This window comes from Chenopodium quinoa, unplaced genomic scaffold (assembly GCF_001683475.1).
Source record: "Chenopodium quinoa cultivar QQ74 unplaced genomic scaffold, ASM168347v1, whole genome shotgun sequence".
In the NCBI taxonomy this organism is placed as follows: domain Eukaryota; kingdom Viridiplantae; phylum Streptophyta; class Magnoliopsida; order Caryophyllales; family Amaranthaceae; genus Chenopodium; species Chenopodium quinoa.
Window position 1 is genome coordinate 1,010,535 of NW_018745281.1, and position 17,768 is coordinate 1,028,302.

Consider the following 17,768-nt stretch of genomic DNA (forward strand, 5'->3'; position numbering starts at 1 on the left):
CTGCCTCCTGGAGCTATCTCTTCACTCCTCTTAAGCTGTATATCTTAGCAATTATTAGGGCACAAAAGGCCCCATTTAGTCCTACCCTTCACTTTGTAGTGTCCTCTCTGATCTCACGTTGTAACTTGCAATCTAAAACTCAAATTCTGCCCGAACAAGTCTTATCCAAAAATGACCCGACGCCAATTGACTTGATCCAAACGGTCTAATTGCCCGGTCTAAGCTAGTTTACCTTGATTTATATTGAATTTTATATATAGGGTTTAAATAGTATGAATAAACACGTCAAATAGACCGGATAGGACAAAATTTGGTTGGGTAACATCAAGCTCTTCTCATTTGTATGTTGGATCTTTTCTTTTTCAAGTTAGATGATGGATATACGTGACCCTGATTTTCAGCTATGGATCGACACAATAGGTTATACATACATATTTTCTTAAAATAAATTATAAATGGATATAATATGTAATATTTGAACTTACATTATAATAAAAATTAAATTGTTAATCACTTTAAATTTTACAAAAGAGCTGATATATACCCCGTAATCAAGCAAATGTACGGAAGTAAATAGGTACAAGAATGGGGAGCATTTTTCGACATTAGTCCATCCGAACTACAATTAAGAGTATGTATGACTAGCAAAATCAATATAATTCTTTGAAACATGGTTGTGAAATACATTTTATAGATTCAATATTAGGGTTATTTGTGACTATTGTAGGGCCAATTTTGAATCTTGGTTTGTAAAATCTTGTTCTAGACCCATATCTATAATTATTGGTTCGGTTCATATTTTGACGTTTCTATGATATGAGACATAGGATCACAACTTTTATCAAGTCATATTTACTTGCAAAAAAGGGTGAAAAAAAGAGGGGTGATAATCCGACCAATTGTAGTTGGGTGAATCCATGGATCTTGGCACTAGCTAGATAGGTTGATGCAATGACATGACTCGAAGTTGTGATGATTGGGGAGTGATTAGATGCCCACTTACCCATTGTCTCGTGTACTCTCTTTGGAGCTACACATGAGGGCATTTTGGTCATTTCATGAGCTTTTTAATTTTTTTTTTAAAAAAATTATCTTATGATTGATTATGTCATAATAAGAAGCTTGATATTTTAAGCATTCAATAAATTGGCACTTGATTATTGGCTTTCAATCTTTCATCATTGAGTGCATATATAATTTTTGTTAATATAATGTTTTGGACACACTTGCTATGTGGCTAAGAAAAGTACATTTGTGTGCTTCTTTTTAAGATGTGGTTGTAAAAGAGTTTACATATGTTTGTTTTCTATTAAATAACTTCTCGAAGATTAATTAGCTTTTTTTTGGGTGTTTACGTGAGAAAACATAAAATAAGACGAAAATATCACCGTTTATTGAATAAAGACCATTTCTTTCTTTCTTTCTTTTTTTTCTCGGCAAACTCATCTTTGTTACTCGAACAACGACCCTTTTTATTTTTTACTTAGACAATTAGGATCCGTGCAATTTACCCTATTTTAACTCATTTTAGGGCTTACAAGTTCAAATTGAATAAGAAAAGGGGAGGGGTAGAAATGGAAGGGAAGAGAGAAGAAAGGGAGGGGGAGGTGAGCTCCATTTTCCCTCCAAATCTCTCCAGTTTTGGAGAGATTATGCTTATTAAAGAGAGAGGGAAAATGAATCACTCTCTCTTCTTTCCCTTCCTTCTCCCAATTCTTTACTCAAACAAGAGAGTTTGTCCCCCCCTCCTCCCTTTCTCTTTCTTTCTTTTTCTTTCATTTCCTTCTATCCAAATAAAGTGTAGGTATATAACACACCTTAGAAAGAATCTGCATGCTCAACTTTGTTATCTTTAATTTTTGTCCCCTTCAAGACGTGATTTAATAAAGAAACCTCTCAAGTTTGTTATCTTCGAATTTTGTCCCCTTTGAGACGTGCTTTAATATGAAGGTGGGAACTAGAAGAACATAGTTGCAAAGGTTTTTATTTAATGGCGAATACCTTAAAGCCCTTAATCTTAATGGCTCTTTTTTCCTAGTCATGTCTTGTTATTATCAGTTTTTTCAGCTAATGTATGTATATATTAACCAATAATGTATTAGAAACTTAGAACTTACTTAATTTCTTCCTTCATCTACATTGGAACGTGTCAATAATAAAAGAATAGAAAGCTCATTAACCTCTATTATATATGGCTAACTTTAATAAAGATGAAAGGTACAACATTCAAAGCTTAATAAAACATGTGTTACATTAATTTCTCCTCAAAAAAAATTAAATAAAATTTGTGTTACTTTAAGTCTTTAATTTGAGCACCTCAATAAATATTGATCACCCGTATAAGTAACGGTCAACACCTAAATGAAGACAAGAAGCTTATTGGACATATTTTTGTGAAGTCGATTGAACATTTTTACGGCCACCCTAAAACAATTAAAGATTGAAGGTGACTAAATGAGAAAATGATCACGTGTATACCATGCAAACTACTCTAGACAATTTAGCTCATATAATTAAATTAATAAGCTACTACAGATTATCATTATAACTAGGTAGCAACCGAGCCATGCTCGATTTTTTCGATATCATTAATAGTAATTGAAATATAGAGGTCTCCAGAAAAATATAATAGTCAATTATAATAATAATTAAAGAAGTTCCTAATCAAACTAATGGTAAAAAAAATAAAATAAAATAAAAAAAGGTAGAGTTTATTAGAGGGGAAAATTCCCTTCAAAAAACACTCTACTTTAGTATAGGTAATAGATAATGTCCAAGTCATGTTCGATTTTTAAAATTATTAAGGAGTAATAATTGAAATATAGAGGTCTCTATATAAATGTAAGTTAATTGTCAACCATAAATAAGTTTATGAAGTTTGTAGATAAAATGAGAAATTAATGATCTTGCAAAAATACAAAGTAAGAAAAACAAAAAAAAAAAAAAAAAAAAAAAAAAAAAAAAAAAAGAAGAAGAAGAGTTTAGGAGGGAAAATTCGTTTCCCTCCAAAAATGACTCCACTTTAGTGAGTTAAGGTCAAATACGGTCCCTAAACTAATGTATTTGTAACATTTTAGTACCTCAACTATTGAGTGAGGCAAATTGGTCCCTTAGCCACCAAGGAGTACTATTTACGGTCAAATAGTTTAAGGACCTTTCCTAGTCATCAATAGTTTAGGGACCATTTAACTTATGTGGCAAAATTTAATACTTCCTCGTTCTTTTAATATTGCACCACTTGTCTTTTAAGGAAGTTTCACAAATATTGCACCATTTCTATTTTAGGACCAAAAAACATCTATGTTCACACTGCAAATATCCAAAATACCCTTGCTTTTTCACACTTATTATTTAGTCTATGTTTACATCACATGGACACTTTTGTATTTTTACCTTTCTCTTTCTTCCTTTTTCCCACCACAAAGATTATTGTGCCCAACTTGTATGGTGCAATAATAAAAAAAAAGGAGGAAGTATTATTTTATTACAACAGTTTAGGAACTTGTCAAATTAATTGATTAAAGAGAATAGTTTAGGGACTGCAAGACTGACTTAGCAAAAGCAGTCATAACAAAAATAATTTAGGGACCTTGTAATTAACTCCTACTCTAGAAGACTTTGGAAAGTGAGTTTCTTAAAAAAAACAAAAAGTTATTTTAATGTTAAACCACAATGACATCTTCTATTAGTACCAATTGAACCCCTGCTGCTGACATAAGACATCTTGACAAAAATAAATAAATAAATAAATTAATTAAAAGACTGATAAATTCAAAAAAATTCATTTTATTCATATTACAGTTTCTAATTGATATAATTATATGTGTAGGTACCTGCTATTTGAGTTCCTAATGCACCCGCAACAAATTTTTTGTGCATATGAAATTTTTTGGATTATCAACAATAATCTAAAGAACATACAATAATATATAGCAAAATTTCAATTTGTAACAGCTTTTTTTATACTGAATGAATTTTAGGATAATTATAAATGTAAAGTCCCTAAACTATTAACTGATTTAGTTTGTCAACATTTTTTTCATGTAATCATAAGCATTGTTTTGAGAAGTCCTAAACTATTGATGACTACGCAGACAAAGTCCCTAAACTATTGCTTAGTATGCACTGCAGGTCCCTAAACTAGGCAAGGTTCTTAAACTATTTGGCCAGAAATAGTACTCTTGGCACATAGGCCTGTACAAAACTATCCGAGAATCCGAAAATCTGATAATCCGATTCGGAATCGATCCGAATTTTTGGATATCCGATCCGAGTTTTCATTTTGGATCGGATATCCGATCCGAAAAGGCGGATATCGAATGCGGATTTAGATATTGATTTTCAAAATTTCGGATATCCGATATTCGAAATATAAAGGTTCAAATAGTGAAATATATATAAAATTTTTAAATTGTTCATATAAAACTGTCCCTATATTATTAAATTATTATTATAATATTCTTAATATATTTTATGATAATTTTTATTGCAAAAAGACTACTATTTTGTTAAAATATGTTGTACAACTTAACGATAAAAAAGTGGTAAAATTAGTGAAATTTAGAAAGTAATCATAATCAATTTTACTTAATATTGGATAAAGGATATATATCTGAAGCATCCGATCCAAAAATTTTGGATATCTAAAATTTTCGGATCGGATTTGGATATCAGTTTCGGATATCCGATCCGTGAACAGGCCTACTCCTTGGTGGCTAAGGGACCAATAATTAAGGGACTAAGATGCTACAAATTACGTTAATTTAGGGACCGTATTTGACCTCTAACTCCCACTTTAGTTTATGTATATAGACTATTTATTACAGAGTATATACTCCTTATTATATATTGTTCCTATTACATACTACGGATGTATATCTACTGAGTAACTTTATTGTCATAAATTTTGTTATAAAATAGTGCAAATTATAAAGAAACAAAAATTGAAGGCTTCATACGTAAAATTAGCAAAGAAAAAAAGAATAAATGCGTTATTCATTTACTCAAAAAAGATGAATAAAAAAGTTTCTAAAATTATCGATAAAAGTAGGGCTGGCAAACCCTAACCCGACACGAAAACCCGACCCGAACCCGACCCGAAGTTACTGAGAGAGACCCGAACCCGACTTGAACCGAACCCGAACAACCCGAATTCGACCCGATTTGACCCAAATTTCATATTTCGTAATAATATTAAGTTTTACACTATTTTTAATAGTTTCTAAGCATAATCCGAAATCGACCCGAAATCTGACCTGCTGACCCGAATTGCCACCCGTAGAAAAAAGATAACTATCAAGGTTGGCAGGAGAATATGTAGTCCTATCAATTCAATTCCCAGATTACATCAGATAAGCTGTCCATGATGTATTATAGTGATCTGATGTATCCAAATCAACCATCTTATTATGTTTATGATTTGGGAGAATTAGCATATTCTACTAGATAACCACCCAAATAAGTGCGTAAGCTCGAATATTTCTTAATTCTTTCTCCTTTCATTTCGTTTTAGGTGTTTGACAATTGGCTCTTAGATGGCTTTTTTTTTTTTTTTTTATATTTTTTTTTTTATTGATTATTGGCTATTGATTTTTTAATCAGATCAAACATTTAAAAAAAAAAAGTTTTTGATAACTAGTCGAAAATTTATCTTTAATAATTTTCTAACTTAAAATATTGACCATGATATAATGATATATGTTTATTGATTTATATGACGAAAAAGTTTTACTTATGCGAAATCTTATGAGATTTCTCTACTCAAACATTTATGCTCAAATACAGTCACTATATGCAATTAAAATTGTGCAATAAGTCAAATTAAATAAGACATAGAAACAAATGGGGTTTATATTTTACATTTTCTCTGTAGACGTATAGGTTCAAATCACTTTTACAATTTTTTTATTTTGTCAAACATTTGTTGAATACATTTACGTATTCTCTTTATCCCATAATATTTACACTTTCACTTGATCAACTTTTTTTTCCCCCTTAAACTCGACCCAGATTAAGCCTATGTCCAAAAGTAAAATAAAAAATCGGCTCGAATTTTTACTCAATTATCTTCACTTTATTCACATTTTTTTTCTTATACCTACTCATCCTTTTCAAACACTCCTAAATTGAAGTGTTTACCTCTAAAACGTAAGGAGCTAGTATACTTTATTTGCATTCAATTATCATATAAAAGACGGAATAGCAAGCACCTACACTACCATAATCCCATGTCCAATTATCCAAGATCAACTCTCCAATAATCGAGGAGTGTGTGAGAGCTGAAAATTGTAATTAAGTGATTGATAATGTTGCTTAGCAAATAAGTAAACTATGAAGAGAAATAATTTGGATAAGTATAAAAAGTACAGTATATCACCATAAGAAAGAAAGTAGAAAATTTTAACTATAGAAGTGAATCATTTTGCTTTCTGATTTTAACAAAAAACTCTTTGTTACATGTTTTTATATGGACTTAATTAGGGCTAGAATGGAGGTACTAAGTTTCTCAATAATAAGAGCTCAACTCATTATTTCAACTCTTGTACAAACCCCATGTGCCCTCAAGAACATACTCTTGAACACGGAGCATAAATATTAGAATGTTTGCAACATGTTTTTAACGACGTTGATCGAGCTCGATTCGGTGACAAATATAAGCCATATTGTAACAATTTATTGACATCTCTTCAACTCTTATCACCCGTCCATCTATCTTTTCACCATCATAAAAGAAGATAAGTTAGACAATTCCCTTACTACGATTATATCAAGAAATGCTTTACTTTTGTATTTTATTTTCCATTATCGTGAAAAATGTTAAGAGTAGGGTTTTTTTTTTTTTTTTGTGAAAATGGAATATAAGATTGAAAAACCTCTCTTCCAATTTATTCCAAAAGAATAATTAGTTTTGGTGAAATTGCAATATTGCATGCATCATCATATCATGTTAAGTTCCAATTTAAAAGTGGATTAGATGCCGTGGGATATGTCACGTTGATTTATATATGTACATCTAATCTAAAATCTTGATGTTATATAATAAGTATGTCAACTATTTATGAAAACATTAGCTTATAAATAAGTACATGGCAACTTCTTATATTCTTTCACAAAGATATGCTATTTATGTGGGGGAGCAAGATTGTTTTTTGATGCATGCGTAACCCAAATTCCTCCACTATAATTTTTTGGAATAGATAACTAAGATTCTTTTATTGGCCGGTCTCCTGTGTGGTTGATGAGGTCGCTTGTCTAAACACAAAGTAACCCTATAACACTGATCAAGTATCCTCTATATAACATTAAATGAGTAACTCCTATATTAATGACGAAGTAACTCATGTAACACTGACAGAGTAACCCCTATATTACTGACGAAGTAAACCCTATAACACTGACCGAGTAACCCCTATAACAATAATGAAGTAACTCCTGTGTGATGACCACCCACATATAAGATTTTGTGTTCTTTTATTTGTAAAGAAATTTCACGTCATTCCATCAACAAATCAAAATTCTATGCACTATATTAAATATATATTTATTCTATTTATTTCAAGGAAAGATAAACTGGAGTAATTTATTATAATGAAATATATTCTCTAAACCTTAATAGATATGGATATCATAGTCATTGTTGCAAATCAGATGACGTATAGAAATGCGTTTTGCCTTTTTTTTCATTGGGATAAGGAGAAGCACTGTGCACTTAAAGTACAAGCATTAAGCAAATACGGAGTAATATATTTAGTAGATTAATTATTATTTGTTTTTAGAACAATTTAGTAGATTACTAGTACTGTTTTTTTTTTTTTATTTATGATCTTTTGAAATGTTTTTACGAGACAAGAAATGTTAAAGTGAGAATAATAATAATAATAATAATAATAATAATAATAATAATAATAATAATAATAATAATAATAATAATAATGACTATATGAGCTAGAATCATACTTTCTCGGTTTTTTTTTATAGTTGCAACACTTCTCTTTTCACGCTTGCCGATGCATGATTTCAATTATTAATATCTTTAATTACCAATATGTAAAAATTATAAACATTTGATATTTAAATAGTATAAATCGAGACGAATCTAACAAGATCTCACATGACTATATTTATGCATAGCTATAAATCATCAAAGTTAGTCAAAGTGAAACACATGAATAGTGTAAAAGTCAAATTGTTGCAACTATAAAAAAACGGAGGAAGTATTTTGGAAGGGCGGTGTCCAGTATGTAGGACTTTTCATCTTCATCCTTGTAACAAACCAATTAATCTAACACTGATGTGTACGATTGACTAACATATAAAATACGTGAGCTACTTCACCTTTTTCTCAATAGAAAATCCATGTTAAGCTTAAAATGTATGTGATCAGATGCTCCTTCAACCATGAATTTATACTAGACCATAAGTACTACTTTCTCCGTCCCGAATTATTTGCCTTATAAAACTATTTCACTCTATTAAGTTTTGGTTGAGTAGAATTGATGAGAGAGAAAAGTGTGGGACCCAAAGTAATTTTGTGAGAGTAAAATATTAGTCCATATATACATTAATAGTATGGAATAATCTTTAAAAGACGGGTTAAAAAGAAAATTGGAACAAATAAAAAAAGACATATGAACTATGAGTTTTAAGTATCACGAGGCTAGGAAAGCCTATGCGAGTGAATCTTTACCTGGGGCCGTTAAAATAATGTAATGTTTTTGGCCACAAACCATCACATAGGAAATTTGGGGTGCATGTCATACATGCTCTTAATTAAACCTTATTAGAAGAATATTATGTTCTTTGATCCAAAATTAAAATGAAAAACATAAGACAGAATTGTCGCATATGGGAAACCATTTGAGGGCCCATATTAGCCCAATAGGCCATCTCAACGTCCTCAATTGTGTAGGCCTACTCCTATCAGCAAGCACCAATACTCTTACTGTTTGGCTGAAGCTCTCAAAAGCTGTAATATGCCGACACGTGTAAGCCATATCTTTATACTTCAATTTCAGAGAAGAAATTCTATATTTGATCATGTAAAGTCAATATATACGACACACAAAAACATAACTTGTAGCTAGGTTTATAATTAATTAATTGTGATAATATGCTGAAAATCTTGTATGTCAAAATTTTAGGATGGCCTCTAATCTCTAGAGCATAATTTCTAAAAAAATTCCAAATTTTAATATGTTTAATTTACTTTAAATAAGTGGAATTAAGACGAATTTAACAAAATATTTAAATGTTTAAAATAAAAAATTAAAAAAAAAAGACCTTGTGATTTCAATATTGTTTTCAGTAGAGATGAAATTTAAGCTATAACACTTTGATTGTAAGGAAAATTTATCACAAAATTATAATAAAAAAAAAAGGATTGGTTCATTAGTGAAGGGACCACTCTAAAAAATTATAATGATTTCAGAGCTATTTCTTGGTATAAAATCAAACCCGACTGAAGATAAAAAAAAAAAATTAGATTTAAAATCAGAGACCGAATCAGTTATGTTAGGATTGGACCAATTCAATAAAACCGATCCAAAACCAACATTGGACCGATTTTGACTAATTCTAGAAATTTTTCTGTATTTTAAATATTTTGTAATAATTTAAAATGTTTTTATAATAATGTGGAAAAACTAAAATGAAAAATTATTATTTAACGTCTTTTTTTAAAACCTAGTATAATATAACTCATAATATATAGATGTTCCTAACATTTTAAGCTTAAAATCAAATATTTTAGAATTTTTTTTATTTTTTTTTTAAAATAATGGTCCAACCTAAGACCGGTTTTTAAAGCATCAACCTCTATAATGAGGATGGATATAAATTGTTCTCATTATTCATAAAATACACCTTAATTTAATAATCTACACTAATTAAGTAGCACTCTGGACAACGTCTGTGCTACTCACTAATAAAGCATTTATAACATTTCTAATGTCCTTATCTTAGTTTTGCCCACACTCCTTTTGGTATCCCCTTCATAAGATGCTAGAGGTGCTAGGCTTATACCATAAATTTTTATCTGCACTAGCTAAGCTGCTTGTTCCCCCCTCCCCCCCCCCCCCCAAAAAAAAAAAAAATAAAAAAAAAAATGGACCTATGTTATATTGTTTATGGACTATGGTTCCCTCATTCCGATTCGCCTATTATTTGCAATATGGACCTACTTTTTTTTTAGAGTAATTTGGATCAAATCAAATACTTTTTTGAGAGTCATTTGGATCAAATCAAATAAATATAGCAAACAATGAAGGATAAAGGGGCTACTCCGTACTTATTATACTCTTTCTTAAATACGTATATTAAAATTAAAGTAGCAAGTTAGCAACGCCGGTAAGAAATAATGTTTAATTAAAGTTATTTTTACTGCACAATACTCACACTACCATTACACTGTACTCTCTATGTCCCTATTTTTTGGTCCAATTTGACTTTTCACTGTCTCCAAGACACGTATTAAAACGTTTATATATCCAATTTAATATACGTAAAAAATATAAAAAGTTGATATTAATAAAATATACTACCTCCGTTCCTGAAAGTTCGACTCAATTACTATTCATATGATCAAAATAAAATAACTTTGACTACAGTTTATGAGCTATACAATATAAATATATTAGCATGTGAGATCATATTAGATTCCCCTTATTATAAATAATCCAAATATCAACTTTTACAAATTTCACTTATATATAACCGAAGTTATTCATGGTCAAAGATGTTCATTGGAGACCGCACAATTGCAACGTGAGTCGAACTTTCAGGAATAGAGGGAGCATATATATATATATATATATATATATATATATATATATATATATATATATATATATATATATATATATATATATATATAATGAGATGAATCAAACAAGATGTCACATAATTATATTGCCTATTGTAGAACAACGAGAATTCATGGTTAAAGTTTTCAAAGTTTAACCCAACTTTTAGTAATAGGGCGAAAAAAAATAGAGACAGAGTAATACATATTAACTAAGAGACTTGTTTTTTTTTTTTTGGTTAAAACATCACACCAAAAATATACTCCGTAGTCCGTACTATGTACACGTCAAGTCAACAAAGAATTTGTTCTACAAAGTACATATAATCATATACATATTGGATGCACCCTTTGTTTTTTTTACTCCTTTCCTTTAAAATTACACGTCATAATTACCCAACTCCTAAAATTTAAACATATAGCATAACATTATTGTAATATAAAATTTTCCTTATTAACTATTAGGTCATTTATTTTTATCTAATCTACTCGAACTCTAGCTAGCTACAACTTAATCGAAGAACAGTTAGTAGAAAATATCTTTTATTCCGTAATAATGACTATATATAGAAACACAACTACAACTTTAGGAAAAAAATTTTGAAATCAAACGCAAACTTAAATCTGCTGTCAAATTTTTATCCTCATCATATGAAAGTAGCCACCAGTCCCATAACAAACATAAAAACATTGGTTAGTGGTAGTGATGTTGTACACAATAGCATTAAAATTTATAAGAATGAAAATTTTAACTTTAAAAACATTTCTTTCAAAAAAAAAAAAAAAATTCTTTCAAAAATAAAAATAAAAAATTAACTAGAATATTCAACTAGATCCCTCATGTCCTTCATGGGCCCCTCTCTTCCATTCAAGTGGTGACATAGGGATCCTTACGTGCTCTCCAACATACCCCTTCCTCAAAAAATAAAAAAAATAAAAAAAAGTTTTACTATATTTGATTATGTAATAATATTATTAATTTTATTATAAAGTATTAAAATAATAGAATATAGTGCCATAATACCAAAAGCAAAGTGCCTATATATACCAAGGCATTTGCTATCTTCTTTCGTAGGAAAACACAAGCCAGCTTCAAGTGTTTTCTTCCATACAAACCTTACTTCTCTTACACTATATACATACATATTTCTCCCTACAAAACTCGAACTCGAACACGAACGCAAACTCAAACTCGAAAAAGAAGAAGAAATATGGAAGGAAAAGGAATTCCAAACAACAGTTTGTTAGAGAAACTCAAGCCATACATAGCTATGATTTGCTTGCAATTTGGCTATGCTGGGATGAACATTGTCACCAAGGTTTCCCTTAATGGTGGGATGAGCCACTATGTCCTTGTCGTGTATCGCCACGCCTTTGCTACGGCTGTCATTGCTCCTTTTGCTCTTGTTTGTGAGAGGTATTAGAGAGTTTTACTACTATAGTATCATCTGTATATCTATAAATATCCAAAATTATATCGTTACTATAAGCTGTAACTACTTGGACTCAGTAAGTAATGTGACAACTAAATCTGAACAAAACAGAAATAAATAGTCTATACGATGAAAATGATACTTAGATGAAAATGAAAGAAGTTTTGAATTATAACGAGATTATTATGAGAATTTAAATATTTGTGTTTATGTTTATGCAGGGGTAAAAGGCCAAAGATGACATTGCTTATATTTGCACAAATGTTTGTGTTGGGGCTCCTTGGGTAATTTCTTCACTATATCCTTGAACAGAATATTAGCATAATAAACATGAATTTTGATTTGTTATAAACTAATTTTTCTTTATCTTATCTACAATTATAGGCCACTAATTGATCAAAACTTCTACTACTTGGGATTGAAATACACTTCTCCTACCTATGCATGCGCCATGAGCAACATGCTTCCGGCCTTGACATTTGTCATGGCCGTCCTATGCAGGTATTGATCGCCATCATCAATTACTCCCTTCGTTTTTCTTTTTCTTACTTTGACGTTTTTGTCTCATATAATAATTCCAATAGAAAAAATAGACAAGAACAGAGCGAGTAACAGAAAGCTTAATTTTTTAAAGGAGTTATAAAAGATAATTATATAGACCCTATTATAAGTTATAGATTTCTAATTTTAGATAAAGTTAACAATTAAGTTGTTACTGATGATGTAATAATCTGATTGATTAGGATGGAGAAGGTGCACATAAAAAAGTTGAGGTGCCAAGCAAAAGTAGTGGGAACTTTAGTCACAGTAGCGGGTGCAATGTTGATGACATTGTACAAAGGTCATGTCGTCAATATGGTGTGGTCTTCTCATATCCATCCTGCCCACACCTCCTCCGCCTCCGTTGCTGCCGCCGATAAAGATTGGGCTAAGGGTTCGATTCTCCTTATCTTAGCCACCCTTGCTTGGGCCGCCTTTTTCATCCTCCAGGTAATTTTTAAGTTCAAATTAGATTAATTACGACGTACACTGTACAAAAACTAGTAACCCTTGAATCACTCAAAAATCCATGCATGAAAACACACGCGCACAAACAAAATAAAAGGAGGCCAGAATAAAATACTACGGATTGGGGTACATAATATAATAATCATAGTGGGAAATTGGGCAAAGTTTTATAAGTTCATTGATTAAATTATTTAAACCAATCATTGGACCTTTATTAATTTTATCAAATTTAATATTCTAACAAACTTTAGTTCCCTAATTTTTGGATTTTGTTTGATTGTAGGCAATAACAATGAGGAGATATTCAGCACATCTAACATTGACAACACTAGTATGCTTTATGGGTACCTTGCAATCTATTGTTGTGACTTTTGTTATGGAGCACAAACCCTCTGCATGGAATATTGGTTGGGACATGAATCTTCTTGCTGCTGCCTATGCTGTAAATACTTTATCCTTTTATTATTTTCGATTTTATATGTTTTTAATAATTATAATGAATAGTAATATATACTCCGTATGTATATGATTAACTAATTTGTTCCCTCGCTCAATCTTTTTTTGTAACAGGGTATTATAACATCCGGAATTGCGTACTATGTACAAGGTATTGTTATGGAGAAAAGAGGACCCGTTTTTGTTACGGCTTTTAGCCCCTTGATGATGATCATTGTGGCTTTCATGGGTTCTTTCATCCTTGCTGAAAAGATTTACGTTGGAGGGTACTTTTCTATCCTTCCCTCAAACTAAAAGCATACCTTTATTTGCTCAACAGAAAAATTAAAAAATTGTGTCGTATAATACACGGGTGATTCCCAATACAATGCTTGATGGCACAGTCCTCTTAATTATAACGTAACATTTAATTTGGAAAAAATGACAAAAATAATAATGCACTTGAAATTATTTGAATGGTTAGAATGTAATTGGGTATGCTGCTGCGTACATATATACATACAAAAATTATTCTCCGTACTAAAGAATTTGTGAGTAAGCAATTTTCCTACACAACTATTGCATGCACATAACCTAGTTCACATAACTAGAATCATATAATACTTCAAATCAAAATAGCTAGCTTTTCATGTCTTTATCAAAAACAATTTCACGACATTTCAAATTGTACGTAATTATTCAACTTTGAGGTTCCGCTTTTTCAATAATATCGTTTTCATGTATTATTGTCAATTTTATGGTATAAGATATAAAATCATACGTAAAATATTAAATATTATGATAATACAAAATAGGAAATATGCTTAATTTTGGCATGACACCACCTACCCTAAAGTAGTCTATATAAACTTTAACCGAAAGTACCTTTAAAATTTTGTGATATTCATCAATCCATTTGTATAATTTATTGTACATATAAATTTCTTTTGTAACAATATATATGCACTTATTTATCACTAACTAACTTTAACTTTCAAAATTAAATTTTATGATATGCAGTATTATGGGAGCTGTATTGATAGTGATGGGATTATATTCAGTACTATGGGGGAAGTACAAGGAGTACAAAGAGCAAGAAATCGAAGAAATTCCCGAAGCAATCAAGGGGTGCAACAATTTTCATAGCAACGAAATGGGAACCATCGTTGAAGACCATGAGTTAGATGATGTTGAATCACAAAGAAATGTCGAAGCTAGTCGTGTTCCTAACGTAGTGGTTAGCTCGCCGATGCCACAACCTCCGATGTTAGCCATGGAAGCACCCATGAAGGGATCGGAGGACAAGTAGCTTAGGAAAACAAAAAAAAAAAAAAAACAAAAAAAAAAAAAAAAAAAAAAAACAAACTTTGTACTATAAGATGGGAGGGAAAAGGCAAGTATATTATTATTAGGTATGCATGGAAAAGAAAAGGGGCTTTTTTGTAATTTGATCTCACTTTTCTTTCTAACCCACCACCCCCTAGCTTCTTGGTGTGTTGTTGCACAATTAACATAATTTCACTCTTTTTTGCTCTTTTTTTTTGGGGGGGTATCTCACTTTAATTTAAGATTATGGTATCAAATAATTTACATGTAATAATAATGTACTTTCATTGATTTAGAATTTACTAAATGGATTGAAAATGAAGAGCTTTTTGAATAATTAATAAAATAATTACATGTGTTTATATTACTTGGTTATAAATTGATTATTTGCACTTTATATGGATATTAATTATATTATCAGTTTTTGGTTTGTTCAATAATATCAACTATATATATGTTTTAGTAGCAACGAGTCTTAACCTGTTGGCAAAGAGGAGGTGCCTATGTACGATCCCCTCTTTTACAATTATAATCGATCTGCAATGCTCTCGTGGCTCATCATTGGAACCAATTTTTTTAAAAATAAAGTATATATTATAGAATATATTCTGGATTATACAAAGAATAAAAGATATTTGTAAATCTCTTTTTATGAAAATTGAAATGAAATATATGTACATGCATGGGATTGATGTTAGTTGCTAGATTAGCTAGGTGGTGGTGTCTTGGTATGACTCCACTATCTATTTGGGATTAAATTTATTGTGCCTTTAAACAGCAAGAAATCATGTGAAGTTTGTCTTGAGAGTCAAACAGAATCAATATATGTTGGTAGGAATCTAATACTTTGTTCAATTGTTCTACCTTTAATTCCCAAAACCTAGCTTCCATCAACAATTATTTAATTGATGAGAATAATTGCATGAAAAACAAATCAATTTGTTGTTTAATTTAGGGGAATCATTATAATGTATTAGAATTACACACATGCGTAACATCATATTTAAGTTAAATTAGATATTCTTCAATAATATGATACAAGTATTAAGTATTTGTCTAATTAACTTCAATTATTGTATCGATTTTCTAGTGAAATTTGATTTTTCATACCAACGTTCAGAAGACACTTATTGACTTTAGAGTTAACTATATGAGTTCCGAAAAAATTTAGGAAAGTCGATAATATAAAGAAGAACGTCACAATGCAAATAAATGAGCTATATATATATATACTTATATAGTCATGTATACTCAAGATCGAGCTATATATGCTTGTCCTTCATTAAACCAAAGCTATGCATGTCCTTGATAAAAGTTTTGAGGTGATATGAATATGAAATGGTGTTTTTCTAGCATGTCATGAGGGTTTGGTCTTTTGATGTCCAATCTTTGGTGTATGTTATGGATTTTCTTTGGAGTTGTGTTTCGTTTGTCATACTTTTTAAAAGAAATTTGACCAGTACTTGTTGTTTGTGTAGGGTTTTTTAATCTTTTTTGGGGCATGCTTTTAATGCTTTACATGCCTCTTATTGATAATGAATTACTTCTATGTTATATATATATAGTACCAAAGGTATACAATTACCGACAGTTTAATCTAGCTGTCGGTACCAAGCTAATCAATCAAAGTATTGGGAGCAAAAAGAGAGATTGAACGATGTAGGGAATTTTAAGTGTATGAGTGTATCTCTTGTTTATCAATTAATGACATTTTATATGTATAGAAAAAAAATAGAGGTTTTATATTAGTAGAGTGTATGAGTGTTTGGGTGAATACACTTATCTAAGAAGCTCTGGCACTATTAGTGTGTTTGGATAGAGAAAAGGGGAGGGGAGGGAAAAATGATGAATTTTCCTTTCAAATCTCTCCATTGTTACATTGGAGAGATCAATTTCTTCAATTTATTCCCTCCATTTCTCTCCCCCTCCAATTCTCTTCGTCCACATGAAAGATAATTCATCCCTCAATTTCCCTTCCCTTGCTTTCCCTCCATTTCCTTCAATCCAAACATAGTGTATATGTATAAATATATAGGGATACAAAACCTAATTAATAATGACATAGTCATTATTTACATATACCCTAATAAAAAGATTGAACATAGAGCTAGAATTTAAAGTGTGTCACTACTAAAGACATTTTAAAATAAACGAATAGTGATTTAGTAGCTAAAAGCAAAATTATTAAAACCCAAATAATGCTTATCAAAACATTTGATCGATTATTCCAAAACCTCTTGCTAATTAAGGGTGTTTATGAGTTGAGTTATTTTTTTTGGTATTTAGAGAGCCACAAAGGGCGAGTGATGAGAATCATTCCCAAGATCACCTAGAACCGAGAGGGAAGATTTAACCACTTGAGCTATCCCTCACTTCCAGTTATAAATTAATTAGTAGTTAATAATTAGTAAGGAAGTGCATGCATGTGAGCTTGGGTACATGTGTATAAAGACAATTAAAATGGTCATTTTAGCGGGTTTTGATAGAGTATATAAACCTATCTTGGACTTCTCATTAACAGGTCTATAGTATCCAAAAATTAAAGGATAATACTTCATATATATCTTGATGTATGTGTTTGTTTGTGGTGATTTTCAATCCTTAAATATTTCTTAGTTTGATCTTGGGTTCAGTGTAACACTATAACAATACAACACTTACATACTATAATTTGATGTTCCCATGTCATAATAGCATTGAAAAGAACTAATACACAATAATAATGGATAATGTTCAAGAAATAAAAATCTGATGTAAACAACACAAAA

The 17,768-nt window shown here is 30.4% G+C and overlaps 1 protein-coding gene across 1 annotated transcript; it reads left to right on the plus strand.

Annotated features, from left to right (window-relative positions):
* Positions 1 to 11,858: 11,858 nt before the first annotated feature.
* LOC110711645 (WAT1-related protein At5g07050-like) lies at positions 11,859 to 15,373 on the plus strand. The gene is made up of 7 exons (XM_021890061.1): positions 11,859 to 12,215; positions 12,453 to 12,515; positions 12,616 to 12,732; positions 12,975 to 13,221; positions 13,523 to 13,681; positions 13,810 to 13,961; positions 14,695 to 15,373. The coding sequence occupies exons 1-7, from the start codon at positions 12,010 to 12,012 to the stop codon at positions 14,981 to 14,983; spliced, it is 1,233 nt and encodes a 410-aa protein (XP_021745753.1). The 5' UTR covers positions 11,859 to 12,009; the 3' UTR covers positions 14,984 to 15,373.
* The last annotated feature ends 2,395 nt before the right edge of the window (positions 15,374 to 17,768 follow it).